The sequence below is a fragment of the Dromiciops gliroides genome, chromosome 1 (assembly GCF_019393635.1).
Source record: "Dromiciops gliroides isolate mDroGli1 chromosome 1, mDroGli1.pri, whole genome shotgun sequence".
Taxonomy (NCBI): domain Eukaryota; kingdom Metazoa; phylum Chordata; class Mammalia; order Microbiotheria; family Microbiotheriidae; genus Dromiciops; species Dromiciops gliroides.
The window spans coordinates 439,170,764-439,195,508 of NC_057861.1; the positions used below are offsets into that span (position 1 = coordinate 439,170,764).

The window sequence follows — 24,745 nt, forward strand, 5'->3', positions numbered from 1 at the left end:
CCAGCCAGCGCTGCAGCTGGTGGGGGGAAGGGGGTGGGTCTGCTCGCACCTCAGCACAGGCTACGCCAGAGCCCAGCATCTCTGAGATACCTCCGCTCAGGGCGGAGGGAGCTGGGGGCTTTTTTTCCCCAGCTGTCTGACCTGGCATCCTGTACAGCCCACAGGGCTTTTGGACTCAGCTGAAGCAGAGGGGGAGGGGAAGAGACCCTGAGGGCCTAAGGCTTTCTAATCTCAGCCCAAAGGTAGGGTCCCCAAATCAAAATAAATTTCCACACAATGCTAATACATTCTTTTTTAAAAAATTAAATGAATAGAATTTTATTTTCCAAAATATATGTAAAAACAAAATTTTAACATCAATTTTTAAAAAACTTTGTGTTCCAACTTCTCTTCCCTGCTCCATTCCCACCCCCCACCCACAAGAACTCAAGCAATTCAAAATATGTTATACATGAGTAGTCATGGGAAAATTCCCACATTAGTTGTGAGAGAAAACAGTCCAAAAAACCCCAAACTTCAGATTAAGGAATTGTCAAAGAGGAAATGAAAAAAAAAAAATTTTAAATGTGTTTCCATCTGTTTTCAGATACTACCAGTTCTTTCTCTGCAAATAAACTGCAATCTTCATAAGTCTTTCAGGGTTATATTGGATCATTGCCTTGCTGAAAATAACCACATACTTCCCAGCAGATGATCCCCCACTATTGCTGTTATTTTGTATACAGTACATTTCGCTCTGCTTCAGTTCATGTAGGTCTTTCCAGGTTTTTCTGATAGTATCCTGTTCGTTCATAACCTTTATATAGTACCTTAAGCTTGACTGAGAATTTTCTTCATAAAAGCCCAGCAAAGTAGGTACCATATGGGCAGCTAGGTGGCACAGTGGATAGAGAACCGGGCCTGGACCCTGGAGACCCCAAGCCCAAATCCAGCCCCAGACATAAGACATCCCACCCTGTCTGCCCTACAAGGAACAAAACATAAATGCTTTACAGATATCATCCCTTCATATTCAGTTCAGTTCTGCCTTCTGTGAATTTCTTGCTGAGATAGTTCTTATGATTTCAAAGTATTATCTTCTCATGTAGGAATGTAAACAGTTTGATCTTTTAATATCCCTCATGAAGTCTTTTTCCTGTTTACCTTTTTATGCTTCTCCAGGATCTTGTATTTGAAAGTCAAATTTTCTATCCAGTTCAGGTCTTTTCATCACAAATGCTTGAAAGACCTCTTTCTCATTGAGATCCCATTTTTGCCTCTGAAAAACTATACTCAGTTTTGCTGGGTATGTGATTTTTGGCTGAAGTCCCAGTTCCTTTGCCTTCTGGAATAACATATTCCATGCCCTTCAGTCCTTTAATGTAGAAGCTCCTTATTGGAGCTCCACAGTATTTGAATTCCTTTTTTCTAGCTGCTTGCAATATTTTCTCCTTGACCTGGGAGTTCTGGAATTTGGCTATAATATTCCTGGAGGTTTTCCTTTTAGGATCTCTTTCAGGAGGTGATAGGTAGATTCTTTCAATTTCTATTTTAGCTTCTGCTTCTAGAATATCAGGGCAATTTTCCCTTACAATCTTGGAGGATGGTGTCCAAGCTTTTGTTTTGGTCATGGTTTTCAGGTAGTCCAATGATTTTCAAATGACCTCTTCTAGATTTATTTTCTAGGTCAGCTGTTTTTCCAAGGAGATATTTCACATTGCCCTCTATTTTCTCATTCAACTGGATTTGCTTTACTGTGTCTTGGTTTCTCATAAGGTCAGTAGCTTCCATTTGTTCAATCCTAATTCTTAGCCAGTTATTTTCATCAGACAGTTTTTTAATTTCCTTTTCCATTTGGCTTTTCAAACTGTTGACTTTTTTCTCATGACTCTCCTGCATTGCTCTCATTTCCCTTTCCATTCTTTCCTCCTTTTCTCTACATCTTCTTTCTATTTCTCCTACTTTTTCTTCAAAGTCCCTTTTGAGAGCTCCCATGGCCTGAGACCAGTTCATATTTTTCTTGGAAGCTTTGGATGTTGGAGCTTTGACCCTATTATTATCTTCTTCTTCTGAGGATGTATTGTGGTCTACCTTTCCCCCAAAGAAGTTTTCGATGGTCTTCTGCTTTCTCTGCCTCCTCATCCTGGCTTACTATTTCTTGTCTTTTAACTCCTTCTTAAAGTGTGGTGCTGCTTTCAGAACACACTGTTCAAGCTACAGTGTGGTCCAGGGGATGGTTGGGCTTCTTTTCAGCCTGCCTGGCCTCACTTTCATTTGATTTTAAGCTGGGGGGGGGAGGGGCTGCTTCTCAGCTCCATTCCTGTTCTCAGCTTCAGAGGGTCCCAGGTGTTTTGGGTTGAGAGGGGGCAGGCTTTAATCTCACCTGGCCTGTTCTCAGGTCCAGAGATAACCTCAGGCCTACTTTACTAAGCAACTAACCAGCAAAGCTTTCTGTGGTGTGGTTCTCAGCTTCCAATGAGACTGCTTCCCTGCTCCCCTCCCCCACCTGGGTCCCCGCCACTCAGGATTTCTTCCTGGTTTCCTGCTGGGGTGGAACAGTCGAATCCTTCCCCCCAGTCCACTGGTACCTCAGCACTTAACCCCCCCCCCAACCTCCCCCCCACCCCGAGCCGTTCAGTCCGACTGCCGCTCAGTTCCAGAAGACGCCGGTGCTGCCGCCGATTCAGAGGCACTGGGGCAAATTTCTCTGGCGCATATCTGGCTAGGCTTTATTCGTGGCCCAGCACAGCCCCCTGAAATCTATCTATAGCTGGAGAAAACTCTCAGCCCGTATTTTTGTGTTTTTCTGCCCCAAGGGTTCTTTTATTACTATTTTTGGGGTGATTGTATCAGGAGCCTTGTGGGTTTAATGTCTTTCCCCCACCATCTTGGCTCCACCCCCCCATTCTTTTTATTTAATCTCACTCAAAATATTTTGCCAATTTCCCCTTCTTAATTGCTCACTTGAAGATTGGTTATCTGTATTTTTCCATGTCATTGTCACAGCAAAAATAAGACCTGTGTGATTCTTATCTGACTTTTATTCACATAAAGCTAAACTTTAGAAATTCCGTACAAAATTGAGTACAGTTTCAGAAAGGTAAGAGGTAACTGATTATAAATTAATTTTAGTCTCATTATTCTTGTGAAATTAATTATATGTAATATATCACAATATTCCTGACTCAAATATCTCTATACTTTTATTGATGAAATTGAAACCTAGGGCTTAGCACAGTGCCTGGCAGGTGGTAGAGGCTTAATAAATATTGATGGAGTGAGTGAGTGAAACAAAAAATAGTTTAATAAAATTGTGTACTCTCCAAATTACTTTTCCATCCTAGGTTTATTTATGGAGGCAATCCATAACATTAGATAGGAATCTCCATCATGTCCCTTTCTTTAGCCACTACAGAATGAGTTCTTAATGTTTGTATCTTTTTTTTAATTTAAAATTGAATTTGTAAACTGTTAGACTGAATATTACTTGCAGCTTTGTTTGGGTCACATGTGATTTGAAAAAAAGGTATATTTTATTTTATTTTATTTTTTTGCAGGAAATGAAGGTTAAGTGACTTTCCTAGGTAACACAGCTAGTTAAGTGTCAAGTGTCTGAGGCCCTGAGTCCAGGGCCAGTGCTTTATCCACTGTGCTACCTGGCTGCCCCCAGTATATTTGATTTCTTATGAAAAAGGATATATTTTATCTACTTGAATGTTAAAAGTACTAAATTAATGCATTTAATTTCATAGATTTTACTGATTCAGAATTATCAAATGAAGAATTAAGGCAACGGCTTCATGATGTTTTGCAGGTAAGTTCTTTGATGTGAAAACTTTATTTGAATCCAAAATAAAAAGATTTAAGTAATATCAAAGGTTAAATATAGAAGGCAAATGTTTAATTTTCTAGATGTTGTTCCTAAGTCACTGAATGTTCCCTTTTTCAGGCTCAGAGCCACTGTCCTTCATCTTCATTGTCGGGATTATTTTTGGGTATTAAACCCTGCAAGCTTTCACTTTCATATTTTTCCCTCTAAGGGTATAACATGTATATGTCTATCACCACTTTAACTTGTTTCCCTGCTTTTCTTGAATGGGTAGTCTTGAGTAGCCCACCCCTGAATACAGAAGAGCAAAGAGTAGTTCAGTGGGATTGAGATGAGCATTTTCCCAAGGACTGACTGTTGAAGAGAAGGCTTAGATTCCTCAGGCATGAAGCTGTGTTTGTAACTTTTTAGGTGAATGTTAAATAACCACTGAGTTTTGGTGGCCCTGAAATGCCCTCGAATGATCTAATGAAGCAAGAGCAAAGCCCTAAAATTCTCAGCATGTTGATTATTTGATTTGCGATGGGATACTCAATTTTTAATCTGTAGGTAGTTTATTTATTCATACACCAAGGCCATAATTCAATAGAAACTAATTCAATTTAGATTTTATAGGTGGGTATGTGGAGAAGAGAGGGGAACCTAGCCTTACTTTTTCTGTAATTTCCCATGTTTAGGAAGTAGAGGTTCTACGAATTGAGCTTGAAGCATCACAAAGACAACTTCAGGGGAAAAATGAAGCACTGAAAATACTCCAAAGCATGGTAAAAAGCTGATAAATTTGTAATCATATATGTGTATCTTTTGTTTGTTTGTTTTTGCGGGGCAATGTGTATCTTTAAATTGGAATGATTTCCAATTGTTAATGGCAACCATGAATCTTGTTTTTAAAAATTCTGTCTCTGCTTTTTTGCCCATCCTTTATTTCTCTTTTTAATTTTTTTTTACCTTTTTATTTATTCACTTCCACAGTTGCAACATTCCCAGTCACTATAACTTGACTACATAAAATGATTTAGACTGTCAGCTACTTAAATAATGTGAACTTACAGAAATCTGCTTCCTCCCAAATAAACTTTGGTCTTTTGTTTTCCCTTAAGAAACTACTAATGGATGAGATTCAAGACTTGGGACAGGAAGTGGGACACTACTTTGCTCTTTAAAAATTAATTTTAGGGAGCAGCTAGGTTGCACAGTGGATGAAGCACCAGCTCTGGATTCAGGAGGACCTGAGTTCAAATTTGACCTCAGACACTTGACACTTACTAGCTGTGTGACCTTGGGCAAGTCACTTAACCCTTACTGCCCTGCAAAAACAAAACAAAAACAAAAATTAATTTAGGGGGCATCTAGGTGGCACAGTGGATGAAGTACTAGCACAGGATTCAGGAAGACCTGAGTTCAAATTTGACCTCAGACACTTGACACTTAGTAGCTATGTGACCCTGGGCAAGTCACTTAACCCACATTGCCCCACAAAAACAAAAAACAAAAAACAAAATTTATTTTTATTTTGAACAAACTAAACAAAATGAACATTTCGGGGCAGCTAGATGGCGCAGTGGATAGAGCACTGGCCCTGGATTCAGGAGTACCTGAGTTCAAATCCGGCCTCAGACACTTAACACTTACTAGCTGTGAGATCCTGGGCAAGTCACTTAACCCCAATTGCCTTACTAAAAACAAAAAACAAAGCAAAACAAAATGAACATTTCATATACATAGTATAACAGGAAAAAAAGTGGCTTGAATGACAAACTGTATCTCTCAACATGCTTTTCTTTTTGATTATATGCTATATGTTTATAAAATATATAATAAATTCATCCTGTAGCTTTCAAAGTTGTCCTGTTTGTGATTTTTTTTCTGGACTTCCTTCTGTTAAGAGGGAAATTTTGACATGGTGGAAATAGTTGGGAGGTCTTGTGGAAATTTTTGGTTGGGAGCACTGTGTATGTCACTTCTCTTTTTTGACTATTGGAGATGAAATTATATGTTAATTTATTTTACTAGAAAAAAATTTTTGTTACATAGACATTTGAGAGTTTTCTAATATGCCTTTTAACCTTTCCCCCAAATTAGCAAATTTCCAAGTTGGTATTAAAACAATGTATTCTAGAATATTGTGCTGGAGCTGTTTTGTAATTTATTATTTCGGTTGTTTCAGCATTAACCATTATGTAATTATCCATTTTATTTTTAAGTCAAATATATATATTCTCTTCTATACTGTGGTAATTAAAAAAACTTCACTATACATAAAGAAATGATTATTAATGAGCTTTAAATAAATAATAGTTTAATTTTGTTTTGGTTAGGCGATATTTGGTAAAGCTACTAGCCATACCAAAGAAATACTTCAAAAATCAGAAGAACAGAAGAAATCTTTGGAAAAGGTAAGAACAGCTTTTAGAGCAGACCTCTATCACACAGCACAGCTTTGAAACTAAAGTCTACATTTATTACTTTCAGCTTTTGAGGGCCTAGTTATGATGCCTTGATTTTCATCTTTCTTATTCCTTTTCCCTTCCCAGTTTTGCATTTTGCTGAATAATTAATTTAATGGAACTTACTACATTCTGATCCACATCATATTTATTTGTATATTTTTTATCTAATAGATTCTTTAAGATTACATTCACTTGATTAGATTTGAAATTAAACTGGTATTTAAAATTCACCTGGTGAAAGTAACTTTGGATTGCTGTCTTCAGTGCTGATTCCACTATTAGGTGATACAAGTCCAGGAGTTTTGTTTTTTTCCTGGTGGTGTTCTCCGCCTCTGTGCTAGAGAGGTTGTAATTGTCACCGAGGCCAAGAGGTAAAAAGCAAAATACAGGAAAGTCACTGTCAACTAATCCATGTGCTCATCCCTGGAGTTCACACTGTACAAATCACCTGGCAAGTGTATATTTATGTGAGAAACTACTGAGAGAGATGTTTTATGTGTCAACTTTAAAGGTGTAATAATGACTAAAAAGATGTCTCAGTAATCCTGAGAATATTTTTCTTGTAATCAAATGTTTAACCAGTTTTATTTACATTAGTTTAGAAAGGGATTATAATTAAACATTCACTATCATGAGACATTTTTGTTCTTTCCATAGGAAATAAATGCTCTGCAGTGGGAAATTGAATTTGATCATGATAGATTTAAAACTGTAGAGGAATCTTGGGCCCAAAAATATGACAGGTTTGTATGCTATGGCACTACAGTTTTTTTATTTTTAAATAAAAATAAAATTTCAAAATGAGTATAATTTAACTGTCTCTCCTTTCATATTTTAATCCTAAACATGGTTGAGTAATCATTATGTGTTCTGTTATTACCAATTCTACATTTTCCTATTAATGTTAGTATTTTTTAGTATTTAAATTTTGCTTCTATGAAAAAACTTTTTATAAGAGAGAGTTTTTTTCCTTTTTTGCTTTCACCAATGTATAGCATCTTTTCTTTATTAAATATGCCGTCCGAATGGTAGAGGTGTCACCAAAGTATTTATATATTCATTCATTCAATTTGCTTGCATATCTATCTATCTTATATATTTTATATTTTTATATTTTAATTTTTTTTCATATCTATCTATATTGTCTATCTGTGTGCTTTCTTTCTTCAGTCAGTATAGGCGGGTGCAGTTTGGGATACTGTGAAATTGACATACCTCTCTCAAGCCTGATATCTATGTGTTAATAGTGGAAAGTGAATTAATTTGCTTTGTATTTATAAAGAGAGCACTTTACACTGAATTGCTAAAATTCCTTTGTTTTTTTTTTGTTTTTTATTTTTGCAGGGCAATGAGGGTTAAGTGACTTGCCCAGGGTCACACAGCTAATAAGTGTCAAGTGTCTGAATCTGGATTTGAACTCAGATCCTCTTGAATCCAGGGCCAGTGCTCTATCCACTGAGCCATCTAGCTGCCCTCCCCCTCCAAATTTCTTAAGCAATAATAAAAGACTGTTGGACTGAAAATGGTAGGGCAGTACTAAAAGAGAGCAACTAGCATTTCTAAATGCCCTACCACTATCTTGACATTCATTTTATTTTTTTTTTAGTGAGGCAATTGGGGTTAAGTGACTTGCCCAGGGTCACACAGCTAGTAAGTGTTAAGTGTCTGAGGCCGGATTTGAACTCAGGTCCTCCTGACTCCGGGGCCGGTGCTCTATCCACTGCGCCACCTAGCTGCCCTTGACATTCATTTTAAGTTATAAGTTCTATAAGTTCTTAATGATCTAATGAAATATAGAACCTCTTTGTCCTTCAGTTTTCTCCTCCCTGTGCCTTTCTTTAAATAAATGGTTCCCAGTAACCCAAGAAACATATGGGATTAATACTCCTATCCTTTTTCTATTAGCCACTGCTAATAGGAGAGTTACTGACCATAAAGTGCTAGTCTTGGAGTCATGAAAACATGAGTTTGAATACTGTCTTAGACACTTTTGACCTTGGGCACGTCAATTGTCCACTCTCTTCAGTTTCCTCATTTATAAAATGGGGATAATAATAGCACCTACCTCACAAGGTTGTTGTAAGGATCAGAAAACATGTAAAATGTTTTGCAACCTCAAAATTCTTTTAATACTATTATTATCAATTAGTATTATCTCTCTTTTTTTTTTTTTAGGCAATTGGGGTTAAGTGACTTGCCCAGGGTCACACAGCTAGTAAGTGTTAAGTGTCTGAGGTTGGATTTGAACTCAGGTCCTCCTGAATCCAAGGCCAGTGCTTTATCCACTGTGCCACCTAGCTGCCCAGTATTATCTCTTAAAAGGAAAAAAAAGAAATAATTTGATGATCCTTATCTGTTCATTTCTTTTAAGATTGTGCTGGGCATATGATTGATGTGCAAATGCCTATTACATTGAATTGGAACTGTAGCAAAATTTTTTTTTAAAAGGATAAAACAGGCCTGTGCTGAAACCCAGAAGGCTCACAGATGATTCTAGAGAAAATTATTACTTGAATAAAGCAATTTCCATAAACTCAGGGGAAAGGGAACACTTAAAAATGACCACAGTTGGGGCAGCTAGGTGGCGCAGTGGATAGAGCACTGACCCTGGATTCGGGAGGACCTGAGTTCAAATCCGGCCTCAGACACTTAACACTTTCTAGCTGTGTGACTTTGGGCAAGTCACTTAACCCTAACTGCCTTACCAAAAAAAAAAAAAAATGACCACAGTCCATTAAATTGTCTTTATCTCAGTGATACGTATAATGTAAAAATATGTACTAATTACTTAAAAATATGAAAAACTACTTTTTGTATTCTAATTATCATGACAGGATTTTAACTCAGTTGAAAGAATGACATCGTCAGTCATAATTTATATGATGAAACCTTTTTTTTCTTTAGAATATACTGTGAAAATTCAATCCTCAAGGAAACTTTGAAATTAAGAACAGAAGAAGTTAAAAGGCTTAAGTCTGAAAATGCAAGTAAGTAAAAACTTTTTTGTAGGATTCTTTGTTATAAGCATTGATTTAGTGAAAATTATGAACAATTACACAATTAAGAGTAATGAAAGCTACATTTTATGTGTGATAAGAACCACACATATTCCTGTTCTTGTCAGTGTCTAATTATTTGATATACTGGGAGACTAAAAAATCCAATGATGAATTTAATGATTTATTTCTTTAAATCTTTTTTTTTTTTGTGAGGCAATTGGGGTTAAGTGACTTGCCCAGAGTTACACAGCTAGTAAGTATCAAGTGTCTGAGGCCAGATTTGAACTCAGGTCCTTCTGACTCCAGGACTGGTGCTCTATCCACTGTGCCACCTAGCTGCCCCTGTTTCTTTACATCTAATATTGAAGTTAGAAGAGTGCAATATTCTTAAAATTTAGGATGAATGACAATGTGATTTTATGATAAAGGTCAAATCTATATCACAAATATTGTTACAACAGAAATACTTATGTAATAAAAGAATTTCCAACACAGCCAGCTGTCTAGTTATTTCAAGCAATAGGGACATGGTACAGAATTTGAGTCAGAAGTTCTGAGTCAAATACCAGTTCTGCTACTTACTACCTTGGGCTAATCATTTAACCTCTCTGGGCATTAGTTTCTACATTTGTAAAATGAGAAAACTGAATTAGATGACCCTTAAGTTCTTGACCAGCTCTAAAACTCTTACATTTATGATTCAACAAGCATTGCAACAAAATTCTATCATAATAAAGAATTTGGATGGTAACTTAGAGACCTTTGTAATAGAATTTCATGTTTCTATCTAGCTATATACAGGATATCCCAAAAGTTTTAGTGCTATTTTAACCTTTAATAGCTTAAAACTACACTAAGACTTTTGGGACACCCTTTACCTATCATAATTTTCTATTCTGAAATTTCCCATTTATTTACGTAAAATATGTAGGTACTATAAAATATTCATTGAATTCCCCCAAATAGAGGGCTACTTGACATGTTGGGAACCCTTTAGTTCTCTTGACAATTACATGAATTCTAATGATGCATGTGAACTATTTGTTGCTTATTTCTCAAGCTCTCTACATGACTAACCCCTCATTTCTTCTGAGAATACATTTTTCTGATGACATCCTTTATGCTGTTTTTCAAGTGCAATTCTTGGCTTTCCATGTGTTATTGTCACCCAATACTCAATTGCTCTTTGACTGGCACTCAATTTCAGTTTTTTGGAGACTGTGGTATTCCATACAACATGGTATTCTTTACAACACCAGAAGAATATTGATCTTAAGGTCATTAAAAGCATTATTATAGTTTCTGAAAGACATTTCAGCCTGCTCATCTCCTCCTGTTCAATTTTGGGCCCAAATCATTGTCTATTTATTCCAATCCTGCCTCAGACACTTTACTAGCTAAATGACCTGGGGCAAATCATTTAACCTCTTTTGCCTCCATTTCTTCATCTGTAAAATGAAGATAATAATAACATTTGTCTCACAGGATTGTTGCAAGGATGAAATGAAATAATATTTGTGAGGCACTTTGCTAACTAACCTTAAAGTACAGTATAAATGCTAACTATTTATTATTTGCAGTGTTTGTCCACAATACATATATGTATCTATGTGTGTGTATATGTAGATTTCAGGATATATATGTATATATTGGACACATGTGTATATGCATATATATGTATATACACCTACACACCCATACATATATATATGTGTGTGTATATATGTATACGTACATACACACACAGACACACATATGCAGCTAGGTAGTACAGTGGATAGAGTGCTGGGCCTGGAGTCAGGAAGGCACGGTCCTGAGTTCAAAGTGTCTGGCCTTAGACACTTACTAGCTGTGTGATCCTGGGCAAATCACTTAACCTTGTTTACCTTGGTTTCCTCATCTGTAAAATGGAACTGGAGAAGGAAATGGCAAACTACCTCAGCATCTTTGCCAAGAAAACCCCAAATAGGGTCACAAAGAGTTGGATATGACTGAAAAATGAATACATTTTATGTTTATATCACCCCACACCCTCATATACACATAAATATATTATATATTATATACATACACATACACACATATATATATATACACATATGTATGTATGTATATGTATGTATTTAAGAACCACCTTTCTAGATTATCCACCCAATGGCCTATTGGACAATAAACATTCTTCATGCATTTTGTTCTTCCTGTATAGATAGGTAGGCAGTACTATTTGAACGATTATGTAGCTTATTTAGGAGTCTCTGTTCCAGGACCTGAATCAATCAGTAAAAGAACAAAAGAAGGGGCAGCTAGGTGGTGCAGTGGATAGAGCACCAGCCCTAGGGTCAGGAGTACCTGAGTTCAAATCCGGCCTCAGACACTTAACACTTACTAGCTGTGTGACCCTGGGCAAGTCACTTAACCCCAATTGCCTCACTAAAAAAAAAAAAAAAAGAACAAAAGAACACTTGAGAGGCAGCTTGGTGTGGTGGACAGAGAGTAGACCTCAGAGTCAGGAACATTTGGTTCAAACCCTGCCTTTGACACATGTTGGTCATGTGACCCTGGACAAAAGCACTTAAGCTCTCTGTGCCTCAGGCAACTTACTAAGACTAAAAAAAAATTACATAAAATTTTCTGATATGAGGACTTTTCTCATCAGGAGTTTACTATCTGGTTGAAATCACAGGTAAGGATGAAAATGACACACATGCACGCACACACATGCGCACACACAAGCATCTGGAGGGTCCCACCACAGAAGAGGGAAAATCCTTCTTTGGTTTTGGCTCTGTTCAGGCAGCCTTCAGGGTAAGCACCATTGGAAAGTATATGTTTCTCTGATTTGCACCTTGTTAGATATAATTAATCATAGTATTGTGGGTCAGAATTCTGTTACATTCTTCAAGAAATATTGTGTCAGGACAGCTAGGTGACGCAGTGGATAGAGTACTTGCCTTGGAATCAGGAGGACCTGAGTTCAAATCTAGATTCAGACACTTAACACTCACTAGCTGTGTGACCCTGAGCAAGTCACTTAACCCCAATTGCCTCACTAAAAAAAAAAAAAAAATATTGTGTCATTCTGACATTTGCACAAGACACATCCTGTTGAATGAACACCTTTTTTAGGGTGGTAGTTTTGAGTCTAGTCCTTTGAAAAAATAATTTAATTGACAATAAAGCACAGAAGGATCTTGATTCTTTAGAATTCTCAGTAACTTCTTTGACTGTGAAGATATAGAAGGTTGTAAAATATAGTTTGCGAAGGTTTGCCTATTCCTTTCTTGTGATTTCTGTATATATGTAGATCTTTCTAGTTTTTTCAGAGATGGGGAAGTGAGCGGTGTGGAGCAGTAGTTACTGATATTCTCTTGATCTCTTACTTTGGGTCATAGAAAGGTCCAAGACTTTTTTTTTCCCTCCATGTCTTTAGTATCTTCCCTTCTTTGAGCTGTCTCAAGTTGCTCCCTCAGTGCTCTCAACAGTTTGTTGCCTCCAGTGTAGACATCCTTAGTATTTATATGGCCATGTAAGGTTTGCAAAGCGCTTTACAACTATTGTCTCATTTAATCCTCACAGCAATCTTACAAGGCAGGTGCTACTGTTATTTCCGTTTTACACAAAAGGACAGGGAGGCTACAAGATTAAGTAATTTGCCCAGGATCACACTGCTAGTGTCTGAGGCTGCATTTAATCTCAGGTGTTCCTGATTTCAAGTCCAGCGCCACATAGCAGCCCTGCCTCTATAGTTGTTTTAGAACAGCTGCTTTTCTCATCTCTATTTTATTCAATGCCGTTTTCCAGCAGCATACTCATTCAGGACTTTAATATATTTGGGGGGGGGGCAGGGCAAAGAGGGTTAAGTGACTTGTCCAAGGTCACATAGCTAGTGTCAAGTGTCTAAGGCTGGATTTGAACTCAGGTCCTCCTGAATCTAGGGCTGGTGCTTTATCCATTGAGCCACCTCGCTGCCCCAAGGACTCTAATATTAAAGTACAACATAGTAGTTTGGTTCTTCTTGTTGGGAAAAGAATATGTTAAAATTATCTTAGACGCCTTTTCCATTTTTATTCTCTTGACTTTGAGATGACTTTTCTTAGTTGGAGTCAACCACCAGATTGTCTGTAATTTTTTTTCCTTCCTTTGCTTCTCACTGTTTTTTTTTTTTTTTTAGTGAGGCAATTGGGGTTAAGTGACTTGCCCAAGGTCACACAGCTAGTAAGTGTTAAGTGTCTGAGGCTGGATTTGAACTCAGGTACTCCTGACTCCAGGGCCAGTGCTCTATCCACTGTGCCACCTAGCTGCCCCAGCTTCTCACTGTTTTGTGAAGCACTTCTACTTAGAATCTTCTGCCACCTTTCTCTGTAATATCTATTGAAGAAGTGCTGTTCTAGACCATGTATGCTCTTGGTTGCCATATTTCTGTGCTTAGCAAAGAGATCAAATGTTGCTGGTTGGAGTGGTTTCCAGATTCTTTTGTTGTTTTTGTTATGACGATTAATTTAGATCAGTTGAACTTCATTAAAAATAATTATATTCTGTTATGCTCTGTTCCTTTATCCATTTACCCTTTTGGCATCAATAACTTAGTTAAATTTGCATTTGGAGTTGTTTTAATTACACACCATTTCTTTTTTCTCATCTTTCTTCTAGTTTTGTATTTTCTTCATCTTTGCTTTGACAAGTTGAAGCTCTGACTATACAGTGATAACTGATAGGAGAACGAATGAATTTCACATTTGAAATGATCTATTTTTTATCCATCAAAATAAAATTTTTCATTTTTTGGTTACGTTATTGTTATTGTTGCTCACCATGTCCAGTGCCTCCCCAATTCCTATCTTTTTTTTTTTTTTTTTGCGGGGCAACAGGGGTTAAGTGACTTGTCCAGGGTCACACAGCTAGTAAGTGTCAAGTGTCTGAAACTCAGGTCTTTCTGAATCCAGGGCCAGTGCTTTATCCACTGTGACACCTAGCTGCCCCCCCCCTTTCCCCCCCAACTCCTTTCTTAAAGGAATTATGAGTATTTTGTGTAGTCTGAGGACCTTTGGCCTCTCATTTCATATTGATAAACCATTATTATTTAACATATTTTCACTGAACTTTTCGCTGAATTCATCACCTCATGTCAAAATATATTTTGATTTAATTCTTATCAAGTTCTTTATAGAATTTCCCTGTGTTCTTGCTCCTTTGTGACAGATTTTGATACATAAGCTACAGTTTTCACAGTTGTCTTCCTGCACACAATTATCATAAATACTGCAATATGAGATGACTAAAAGTCCCATGAAATGTTTCTTGTTGCCTTTGGATGCATGATAAAACTAGCTCTGCCAACTCCCTAATTGGCATCTCTGAAGAGTAACTGTGAACTATTCTTCCATGTAGCCGCAACTTCCCTTTATCATCTGGCTTTATTTATAGCAAGGAATGTCAAGATGAATATGATTCAGTTCCTCTGGTAATATGTTCACTAGTTAGTCATTGGTCAAGGAGCTTACATCTCTTATTTTAAATACCAATAGCCAATTTGATTTTTTTTTATGAGAGTCTAAAAAACTCATGATTCTTAGAACCTCTGCCTCCTTTTTTCCTGCTACTGTAATTACAGTAAATAATAGAGAGGCAACAGAGGACTGAGGACCAATTTATACTTTTCTATGGATCCTGTATTGTCATGGTCCCCAAATTTCCCACCAGGGAGCCAGCCTGTTTGCATTGAGCCTGGTTTTGAAAAAACAGACTTTTTCTGTTGACAATCACTGTATTTGAAACCTTTCCAGAGTGACAGGGACTTATCAGTTTTCTCTCTGATGGTAAAGCTTTCAATTGATCAATCAATAAATTAAACAAATATTTAGTAAGCTCTTGTGTTGCAACCACTGCATGATGAGGCATCTCAGTAGGCCTTGGGATTTGTGTGTGTGTGTGTGTGTGTGTGTGTGTGTGTGTGTGTGTGTGTGTGTGTGTACCAAGAGAACTCATCCATCAAGATGTGTGTCTTAGACCAGAGATATTGAATTTGTGGCCCACAAGGAGCCCGTAAAACTCCCTACTGTGGCCAGAATTGGATTAAAATATAAATTGGGAGATGTTTAGCAAAATAAATAAAAGTACAGTACAACATAGATAGTATTAACTTGTGTTTTTCTAAGTCAAAATGTGGTCTGCAGGGATCTGTTCATATTTGAGTTTGACACTACTTAGACAAATACTGCAGCCAGCCAGACGGACAGATAGACAGCCAGTCAGCCAGCCAGCCAGACATTTCAGGCAGAAATTCATGAGAAAATGTGGAGGTTTTGTCTATCTAAAATGCTCAAATGGATCTGCGGTCTTATTCCATATGATGTGGATTGCAACCCCTCCATTTCTGGACTTCCTGTGTAATTCCTGTGCATCTCCTCCCTCCCATAAGTTTGCAAGGTAGGCACCCGATGTGCTGGAGATACTTCCTCTATTTCTCTTGATATTGTGAGCACAGCAGTGGAGCACATGAGCCAGTGTTTGTTCTTTGTTTTCACCAAATGATCAGCCCATGTTATTTTTTCACTCAGGTATTTTTCTTATAACACTCTTTTAAAAAAAAATTAATTAATTAATTTTAGTGAGGCAATTGGGGTTAAGTGACTTGCCCAGGGTCACACAGCTAGTAAGTGTTAAGTGTCTGAGGCCGGATTTGAACTCAGGTACCCCTGAATCCAGGGCTGGTGCTTTATCCACTGCACCACCTAGTTGCCTCACTTATAACACTCTTTATTCTTCCATTCTAATTTGTAATTGCCTGTTGGTACTGTATTGAAGCCTGCTCATGCCCATCATGCTTCTCTCTATTTTGCCTTTGGGGTGATCTTTAATTGCAATTTTTAGGGATTATGGTTTTCCATTGATTTTTTTTTTGGTGGGGCAGTGGGGGTTAAGTAACTTGCCCAGGGTCACACAGTGCTCTATCCACTGTGCCACCTAGCTGCCCCTGATTTTTCCGATTACATCCTTCTTTTTTTTTTTTTTTTTGTGAGGCAATTGGGGTTAAGTGACTTGCCCAGGGTCACACAGCTAGTAAGTGTCAAGTGTCTGAGGCCAGATTTGAACTCAGGTCCTCCTGAATCCAGGGCCAGTGCTCTATCCACTGTGCCACCTAGCTCCTAGCTGCCCCTGTCCCATTGATTTTTTTTTTTAGTGAGGCAATTGGGGTTAACTGACTTGCCTAGGTCACACAGCTAGTAATTGTTAAGTGTCTGAGGCCAGATTTGAACTCAGGTCCTCCTGAATCCAGGCCCGGTACTCTATCCACTGCACCACCTAGCTGCCCCTGTCCCATTGATTTTTAGTAATAAAGCATCACCAGAATATTAGAGAATAATTTTGGAGTTTTTAAAATAAATAGACCTTTGTTTCACAAGAAGAATTAGAACTTGGCACTCTCCCAAAGGAAATCCAGCTTCCACCTGCTAAATTCTGAGCTCAGCTCTTTGTCCATTTGCAGAATCTGCCCGAGACACATGCCCTGGTGTAGGAGCTTTCTCAGTGTCCATTCACCTGAATACCACAGTCTGCACAGTAGTGAGCATTGTGCATCCACTGTATGGCGGGTTTGGTTTTTTTTTTAATTTTTTTTCCCCTGTGTGGGTAGTTAGGCCATCCTCTGGGTGACCATGGATCCCATTCAGGAGCCACTGCCATCAGTAAAGGATCAAAACAGAAAATAAGGTTGTATCCATATACAGCTGAATCTGTTAAGTCCTGATAAACTACTAGGTTGAAAGAAGAGAGAAAAACATCTTAGTCACATGTTTTTACCATCAGGTCCACAGGCTCTCCTATGCAGGTTGTGAATAGGTTTTAGGGAGTCTGCGAACTTGGACAGGAAAAAAATTACATTCTTTTTTCTTTTGGTGGGGCAATGAGGGTTAAGTGACGTGCCCAGGGTCACACAGCTAGTAAGTGTCAAGTGTCTGAAGCCAGATTTGAACTCAGGGACTCCTGAATCCAGGGCTGGTGCTTTATCCACTGTGCCACCTAGCTGCCCCCCAAAATTACATTCTTATTTCAATAGGGTTGGTTTCCGCTTTAAATCTATGTCTTTTATTTTATGCATTTAAATAAATCATTCTTCAAAGGCGTCCATAGGCTTTACACAGATGGATAAAGGGGTCCAAGACACAAAAAAGGTTGAGTATCTCTTCTGATCTAAATCAAGGCAAGGTATTGAGAAAAGAAATACTTCAGAGTAGGTTTAAACATTAAAATTTTCTTCTCTTTATAAATCACACTATTAAATTATTCCTAAGTGCCTCAAGGTGAGCTTTGCCCTCACAGGTAGTGTCTAAGTTACAGTTGGGAGTGAGGGGGAAGAGAATCCTCTTGAGTTAAAACAGCTTAGTTGGGAGTGAGGGGGAGAGAATCCTCTTGAGTTAAAACAGCTTTAGGGCCATCTTCAACACAAAAACTTTTACCTTGAAAAATAAAATTGCTTTCTTTAATTCTTCTCCTACCCAGTAAGGAGACTTCTATTCTCATCCCCGTGGTTTATAGAAAATGCGACCAATAAAACAGTACAAATGAGGCAGGCTAGGTAGGCAATTTGCTCCCCTGTACTATGTATCTGAAGATTCTGTCTTTGGGTCAGTATCATGGTTGTCAGTTTCTCTGGTGAACTTGCCCCCAGCCTTTTAGTATTCTATGTGTTTTGACAGTTTTTACCTAAAAAACTGGAATAATTTCCATAAGTGAGTCAATTCTATGGTTGGGTAGCATCCATATTGTGGGGTTTTTTTTTTTTTTGTTTGGTTGGGTTTTTTTTGCAGGGCAATGGGGGTTAAGTGACTTGCCTAGGGTCACACAGTTAATAAGTGTCAAGTGTCTGAGGCTGGATTTGAACTCAGGAACTCCAGAATCCAGGGCCGGTGCTTTACCACTGCGCCATCTAGCTGCCCCCCCCATCCATATTGTTAATAGCAACAGGAAGGTACATTTATTTAGTGTGCTTCCCTCATTTAATCCCTACTACAATACTTAGTAATGAGGTAGCTTTTCTTCATAATGCCAAATCCACTCATCTGCCACATCCAGTCAACCTCCAAAGCACCCTCATTTTGTCACCCACATGGCTCATGACTGTTCTACCACCTTCCATTCCCACTGCCACTATCCTTGGCACTCATTCCTGTTTTGGGTATTGCTTTAGTTGCCTAAAGTTGTATTTGCCTTCCATATATTCTCCTTCCCCATAGCCCGTCCTATGTTCTGCTGCCAGAATAATAGTCCTCTCTTATTCAAAATATTTTTAATGGCTCCCTATCACCTTTTAAAATCAAGTCCATGGTATATAAGGTTGGTCTTCCATTCCTTGACCAAAGCCACCTTTCCAAATTCCTGCCTCACTGCTCTTCTTTTGCACATTTTGCTTTAGTTGATTTGGACTATTCGTCATTCCCTGAGCATGACTAGTGCTTGTTTGCTTTTTTTTTTTTTTTGCAGGGCAGTGAGGGTTAAGTGACTTGCCCAGGTTCAGACAGCTAGTAAGTGTCAAGTGTTTGAGGCCTCATTTGAACTCAGATCCTCCTGAATCCCTGGCCGATGCTTATTCAACATGCCACGTAGCTGCCCCCTGACCAGTGCTTTCTTGCCTCTGTGCCTTGGTTTACCTTCTTCTCTGCCTGAGATTCTCCTCCCTGTACCTCGTACCCCCACACTACTTCTTCTGTCAAAATGCTTCTTGACATTCAGTACATGACACCCATGCTACCTACTACATTAATCTTTCGCTGACTCTCTTAGCCAGAAGTTATTTATCCCTCCTCTGTGTTCTTGTAGTATTTTTTCCCCTCTCCTATGGTATTTAAAAATTGTATTATAGGGGCAGCTAGGTGGTGCAGTGGATAGAGCACCGGCCCTGGAGTCAGGAATACCTGAGTTCAAATCCAGCCTCAGACACGTAACACTTACTAGCTGTCTGACTCTGGGCAAGTCACTTAACCCCAATTGTCTCACTTAAAAAAAAATGTATTATAGCTCTTTGTCCCTTGCTCATCTCTATAACTAGACTGCAAACTCCAGGTGGACAAGCAGAGATCATGTCTAGAGCAACAAGCAGAGCAATTCACATACGGTAGTTACTCTATAAAGGTTTGTTGACTTGAGTAGTGCCTTGGAGTATTTATGTGACCCCTAAAGAAGTGATGGTGGCTTGTGGCATAGCGCTGACACAGCAGTCTCATAATCTTTGTTCTCTTCCCTAGCTTTGAATCAGCAGTGTCTGGAGTCTGTTGCAATGCTTGATATGAACCAGCAGAAGCTTGTTCAAGAAAGCATGTGTCTTAAAGGTGGCTCTACTGAGGTTACAGGCCTTGAAGTAAGTGCGTATGAATTTTGGAAAGTGTGGGATATGGAGAAGAGAGAAGAGAAGTGTTTCCTCTTTTTCTTTTATTTCCTTTAGATGTACTATGCAATGACAGACTCTGGCCTCATATCACCTCCGAGTTAGCCTGAATAGATGGATCCTGCTTGCCCGTAGTCATTTGCATGTTGTCTCCTCAGTTAGACTGTGATTAGATCCTTGAAGGCAGAAGCTGATTTTGCCTTTCCTTGTATCCCCAGCACTTCATCCAGTTTCTGGCACATTTTAGGGACCTAATAAATGCTTCTTGATTTGACTTTAGTAGTCTCTTCATACCTGAGGTGAGAGAGCAACCTTGCTTATGTCGGGCAAACATTTCCTGCCTCAGTTGCTGTGTTGCAGTCATCTTTTTTTTTTTTTTTTAGTGAGGCAATTGGGGTTAAGTGACTTGTCCAGGGTCACACACCTAGTAAGTGTTAAGTGTCTGAGGCCAGATTTGAACTCAGGTACTCCTGACTCCAGGGCCGGTGCTCTATCCACTGCGCCACCTAGCTGCCCTGTTACAGTCATCTTACATTGTTATAGTACCATGACTTGCATTGTCAAGCCTACCCCCAAATTCCAGGACAAAAGTTATTACTACATGTAATATATTGTGGATTCTTAACAAAAAAAAAAGTTAGTGTGTTTTGTGGTATAAAGTTTTTGTTAAGAAAACCAAAATGATGGGGCAGCTAGGTGACGCAGTGGATAGAGCACTGGCCCTGGATTCAGGAGGACCTGAGTTCAAATCCAGCCTCAGACACGTAACACTTACTAGCTGTGTGACCCTGGGCAAGTCACTTAACCCCAATTGCCTCACCAAAAAAAAAAAAAAAAAAGAAAACCAAAATGATACTTAGATTCTGAGATGACACATACACAAAAACATACAAGATACACACATATACATTGTATCTATATCTATCTAAAAAATGAAAATATGTGTATCTGTGTATGTTTACATGTGTGCACATGCACTGAGATAGTTTACTGGGGTGTGGCTTCATGCACAAGTCAAGACATCATCCTGTTGATATCAGTGATCCTCTTTGAAAACAAAGGACAAAGCAATGGCCCTGGATTCAGGAGGACCTGAGTTCAAGTCTGGCCTCAGACACTTGACATTTACTAGCTGTGTGACCCTGGGCAAGTCACTTAACCCTCATTGTCCCGCCTCCCAAAAAAAAGAAAAGGAAAGAAAAGAAAAAAGAAAACAAAGGACAAACAACAACATATGAGTGTATGTCTATGTACATAGGTATATACACACATAAATAACATGTATAACCATATGATAATTCTCTATTATTTCATCCTTAGTGTATTTAGTGTTGCAATATATGAGAAACATGTAGAACTTAGAAGAGAATGATGATATGATTTGAAGGGTTGAAAAAGCAATAAGAAAAATGAAAGAAGCTAGATTTGAGAGAAGACTAAAAGAGTGATGCCTTAATAATCCTTACATGGAGAGGGAAGCTTTTTTTTTTTTTTGGCGAGGCAATTGGAATTAAGTGACTTATCCAGGGTCATACAGCTAGTAAGTGTCAAGTGTCTGAGGCTGGATTTGAACTCAGGTCCTCCTGACTTCCAGGGTCAATACTCTATCCGCTGTGCTACCTAGCTGCCCCCAGAGAGGAAAGTTTTTCACTGGGCAACTAGACCAAGTACCTAGGGTCCTACACAATTGGTGGTGAGGACCTGATGAGAAAGAGAACACGAAGCATGATTATCTCTTAATTTTTTTATTTTAAAAATTTTATTCATTCATTCATTTATTATTATTATTTTATTATCATCTCTTGATGGAAGGGAACATGGATAATTTCAGCACTAACCAATACACAAAATCTTTCCTATTTATATTTAAAATATATTATATGATTAAGATTTTATAGTCCATTATGTTTTACACAAGTAAATATTTAAAATTAGTTGGTGGTCACTTAATATACTTAGTCTGACAGTGGTTGAGGTAGGTATAGTTTGAGTAGCAGAGAAAAATCAATACAGTAACTAGATTTGTTGCACAAAGTAGAAACCGATAGGTAGAAAACTGAAAATTGAAAACATCATTAGACCACATTCCTTCCAAAGACATAAAAGTACAAGAAGTTAATGTTAGTATCTGAAGACATTGATATTGAAAGGAGGGAAGTGGCTTTTAAAAAATATATATGTATGGGGCAGCTAGGTGGCACAGTGGATAGAGCACTGGCCCTGGAGTCAGGAGGACCTGAGTTCAAATCCGGCCTCAGACACTTAACACTTACTAGCTATGGGACCCTGGGCAAGTCACTTAACCCCAATTGCCTCACTAAACAAACAAAAATAATAAATATATGTATATTAAAACATTTATGAAATACATGTATAACCCATATCTGATTGCTTGCTGCCTTAGGAAGGGGGGAAGGGAGGGAGGGAAAGAGGGATGAAAATTGGAACCCAAAACTATAAATAAAAATATTTATTACAAAAAACAATTTATGAAAGCAAAAAAAATTTTTTTTAAAAGAAAAGAAAGGGGGCAGCTAGATGGCGCAGTGGTTAAAGCACCGGCCCTGGATTCAGGAGTACCTGAGTTCAAATCCGGCCTCAGACACCTAACACTTACTAGCTGTGTGACCCTGGGCAAGTCACTTAACCCCCATTGCCCCGCAAAAAAAAAAAAAAAAGAAAAAAAAGAAAAGAAAGGACAGGGAACTAGATTTGGTTTTCTTATGTTCCAAGGGGTTAAGATTGTCTTCCCTAGTGGTTAATTCCCTGGTGTCATGGGAATCTTGTTATCTCTCTTCATTTATAGTTTCTTAGAATATGATTGCAAATGATGTGCTACTCATGCCATTTAGTGACTGGGTGCTTTTGGATTCACAGCTGGCAGTACTCGGTGCTTGCATCTGTAACCATCCGGGAGGACAGCCTTGTTCCTGTGCCAAGACGGCTGCAACTGCTAGAAAACAGCTTCTTCAGCTGAAGCAAGAGGTAACACTTGGTTTGGGCCAAATGGCCGTTCTGTTACTCTGCTCTATTTTTGTATTTTTAAAAGCGTACTTAATGGAAAAGTCACATCTGCAATGATCATTCCGTGGTGACAAATGTTAACGGCTGAGATTTACTTGGTTTTCCATAGTACAGCTGACTTATAAATTGACTGTTGTTTCATTAGGATATTTTTAAAAAAACTGATCCTATAATTTCACTGAAGCAGTTAGGTGGTGAAGTGGATAGAGTGCAGGTCCTGAAGTTAGGAAGACCTGAGTTGAAATCCTGCCTCAGACCCTTATTAGCTGTGTGACCCTTGACACGTCATTTAACCCTGTTTGCCTCAGTTTCCTCATCTGTAAAATGAACTAGAGAAGGAAATGGCAAAAAAAATGCCAATATATTTGCCAGAAAACCCCTAATGGGATCATGAAGAATCAGACGTGACAGAAATGACTAAGCGACAACAAAAATTATTTCACTGGTATAGGATACCAACAGGGAAGAAACTTCTAATAATGTAGATTGGCATCAGTTTGGCACCTTAGAGAATTGTCTTTCATTAGATGCAAAATATAAGTAGTCCCACTACTCTGGAGCTGCCATCTTCTCTCTTTCCCTTCCACTTCATTGTCAGAGAATCTTTTTTTTTTTTTTTTTTGTGAGGCAATGGGGGTTAAGTGACTTGCCCAGGGTTACACAGCTAGTAAGTGTTAAGTGTCTGAGGCCACATTTGAACTCAGGTCCTCCTGACTCCAGGGCCTGTGCTCTATCCACTTCGCCACCTAGCTGCCCCCATTGTCAAACTCTTAGTCAGCCCTTGCCCATGTTTTATTACCCACTCACTTCTGAACTCCTTGAAGTCTGACAACACTATTTTACTGGGAGAAAAAAACCCCAACACAAACCCCTCCCCCCCAAACCCCAGCTCTCTCAGAGGTCACTCATGCATTCTTCATTCCTAAGTCCTGTTTCCTTTGTTTTTTCTTTATCCTTTTTGACCTTTCTGTAGCATTGGATGTTGTAGACCACCTCTTTGTGACATCCTCTTTCCTCTTGGTTTGTATGTTCTAACTACCATAAGAAGCTTTAGAGAACATCAAATCCCTCCTGTCCATTTTACAGATGAGAAAATGGAGGCACTTGCCCCAAGTCACATGGTTAGTAAGTGTCCGAGGCAGGATTTGAACCCAAGTTTCCTCCAAATCTAGTGCCTGATCCATTATACCAAGTTGCCCCTCTTGAATTATGGCTCTTCTCCTTCCTCTTCAACATTCTCTGTCCCTTTTACCAGTGCCCCATCGTCCTCCCATCCCATAAACATGGCCATCTCCCAAGGCCTTGTCCTTACCACTCTTCTCTCTTTTCTGTATACTTGTAATTGATAATCTTATCTATTTTCTGGCTTTAGTTATCACCTCTATGTAAATGACTCCTCACTCCAGTTCTCTCTCTACTAGTGACCCACATGCTTAGCTTCATAGACATCCTTGACTTGACTTTCTTCCTTCTCCTCCATATCTAGCTAAGTGGCAAATTCTACTGGTTTTACTATCAATCATTTTTTTTTCCCATTCATGTTGTCCAAACCCTAGTTCAGGCTGCAGTCGCTGATGACCTATAGTCTCCTACTTGGCTTTCCTGCCTCTAGTCTCTCTCCTCTCAAATCCATCCTCCATACAGCTGTCAAAGTAAACTTTCCTAAGGCCTAAACCTGACCCTCTCACTTTCATGCAATTTTTTTTTTTTGGTGAGGAAATTGGGGTTAAGTGACTTGCCTAGGGTCACACAGCTAGTAAGTGTTAAGTGTCTGAGGCCCGATTTGAACTCAGGTACTCCTGACTCCAGGGCCGGTGCTCTATCCACTGTGCCATCTAGCTGCCCCATTAATATTCTTTTTTTTTTTTAATTTTTGCAGGGCAATGAGGGTTAAGTGACTTGCCCAGGGTCACACAGCTAGTTAAGTGTCAAGTGTCTGAGGCTGGATTTGAACTTGGGTACTCCGGGTACTCCTGAATCCAAGGCCAGTGCTTTATCCACTACGCCACCTAGCTGCCCCCCCCATTAATGTTCTTAATCACAGTTATTTTAGCTACTGCATCATACTGAGCTTACAGTCCAC

At 38.7% G+C, this 24,745-nt stretch overlaps 1 protein-coding gene across 1 annotated transcript in view; it reads left to right on the forward strand.

Moving 5' to 3' along the window:
• CCDC125 (coiled-coil domain containing 125) overlaps positions 1-24,745 on the forward strand; it is a 62,558-nt gene that overhangs the window by 24,517 nt on the left and 13,296 nt on the right. Inside the window, exons 4-10 of the mRNA XM_043979470.1 lie at positions 3,732-3,793; positions 4,486-4,572; positions 6,127-6,204; positions 6,916-7,001; positions 9,163-9,245; positions 19,499-19,611; positions 22,516-22,623. Coding sequence (XP_043835405.1) covers positions 3,732-3,793; positions 4,486-4,572; positions 6,127-6,204; positions 6,916-7,001; positions 9,163-9,245; positions 19,499-19,611; positions 22,516-22,623 — 617 coding nt within the window. The remainder of the gene's footprint in view (positions 1-3,731; positions 3,794-4,485; positions 4,573-6,126; positions 6,205-6,915; positions 7,002-9,162; positions 9,246-19,498; positions 19,612-22,515; positions 22,624-24,745) is intronic.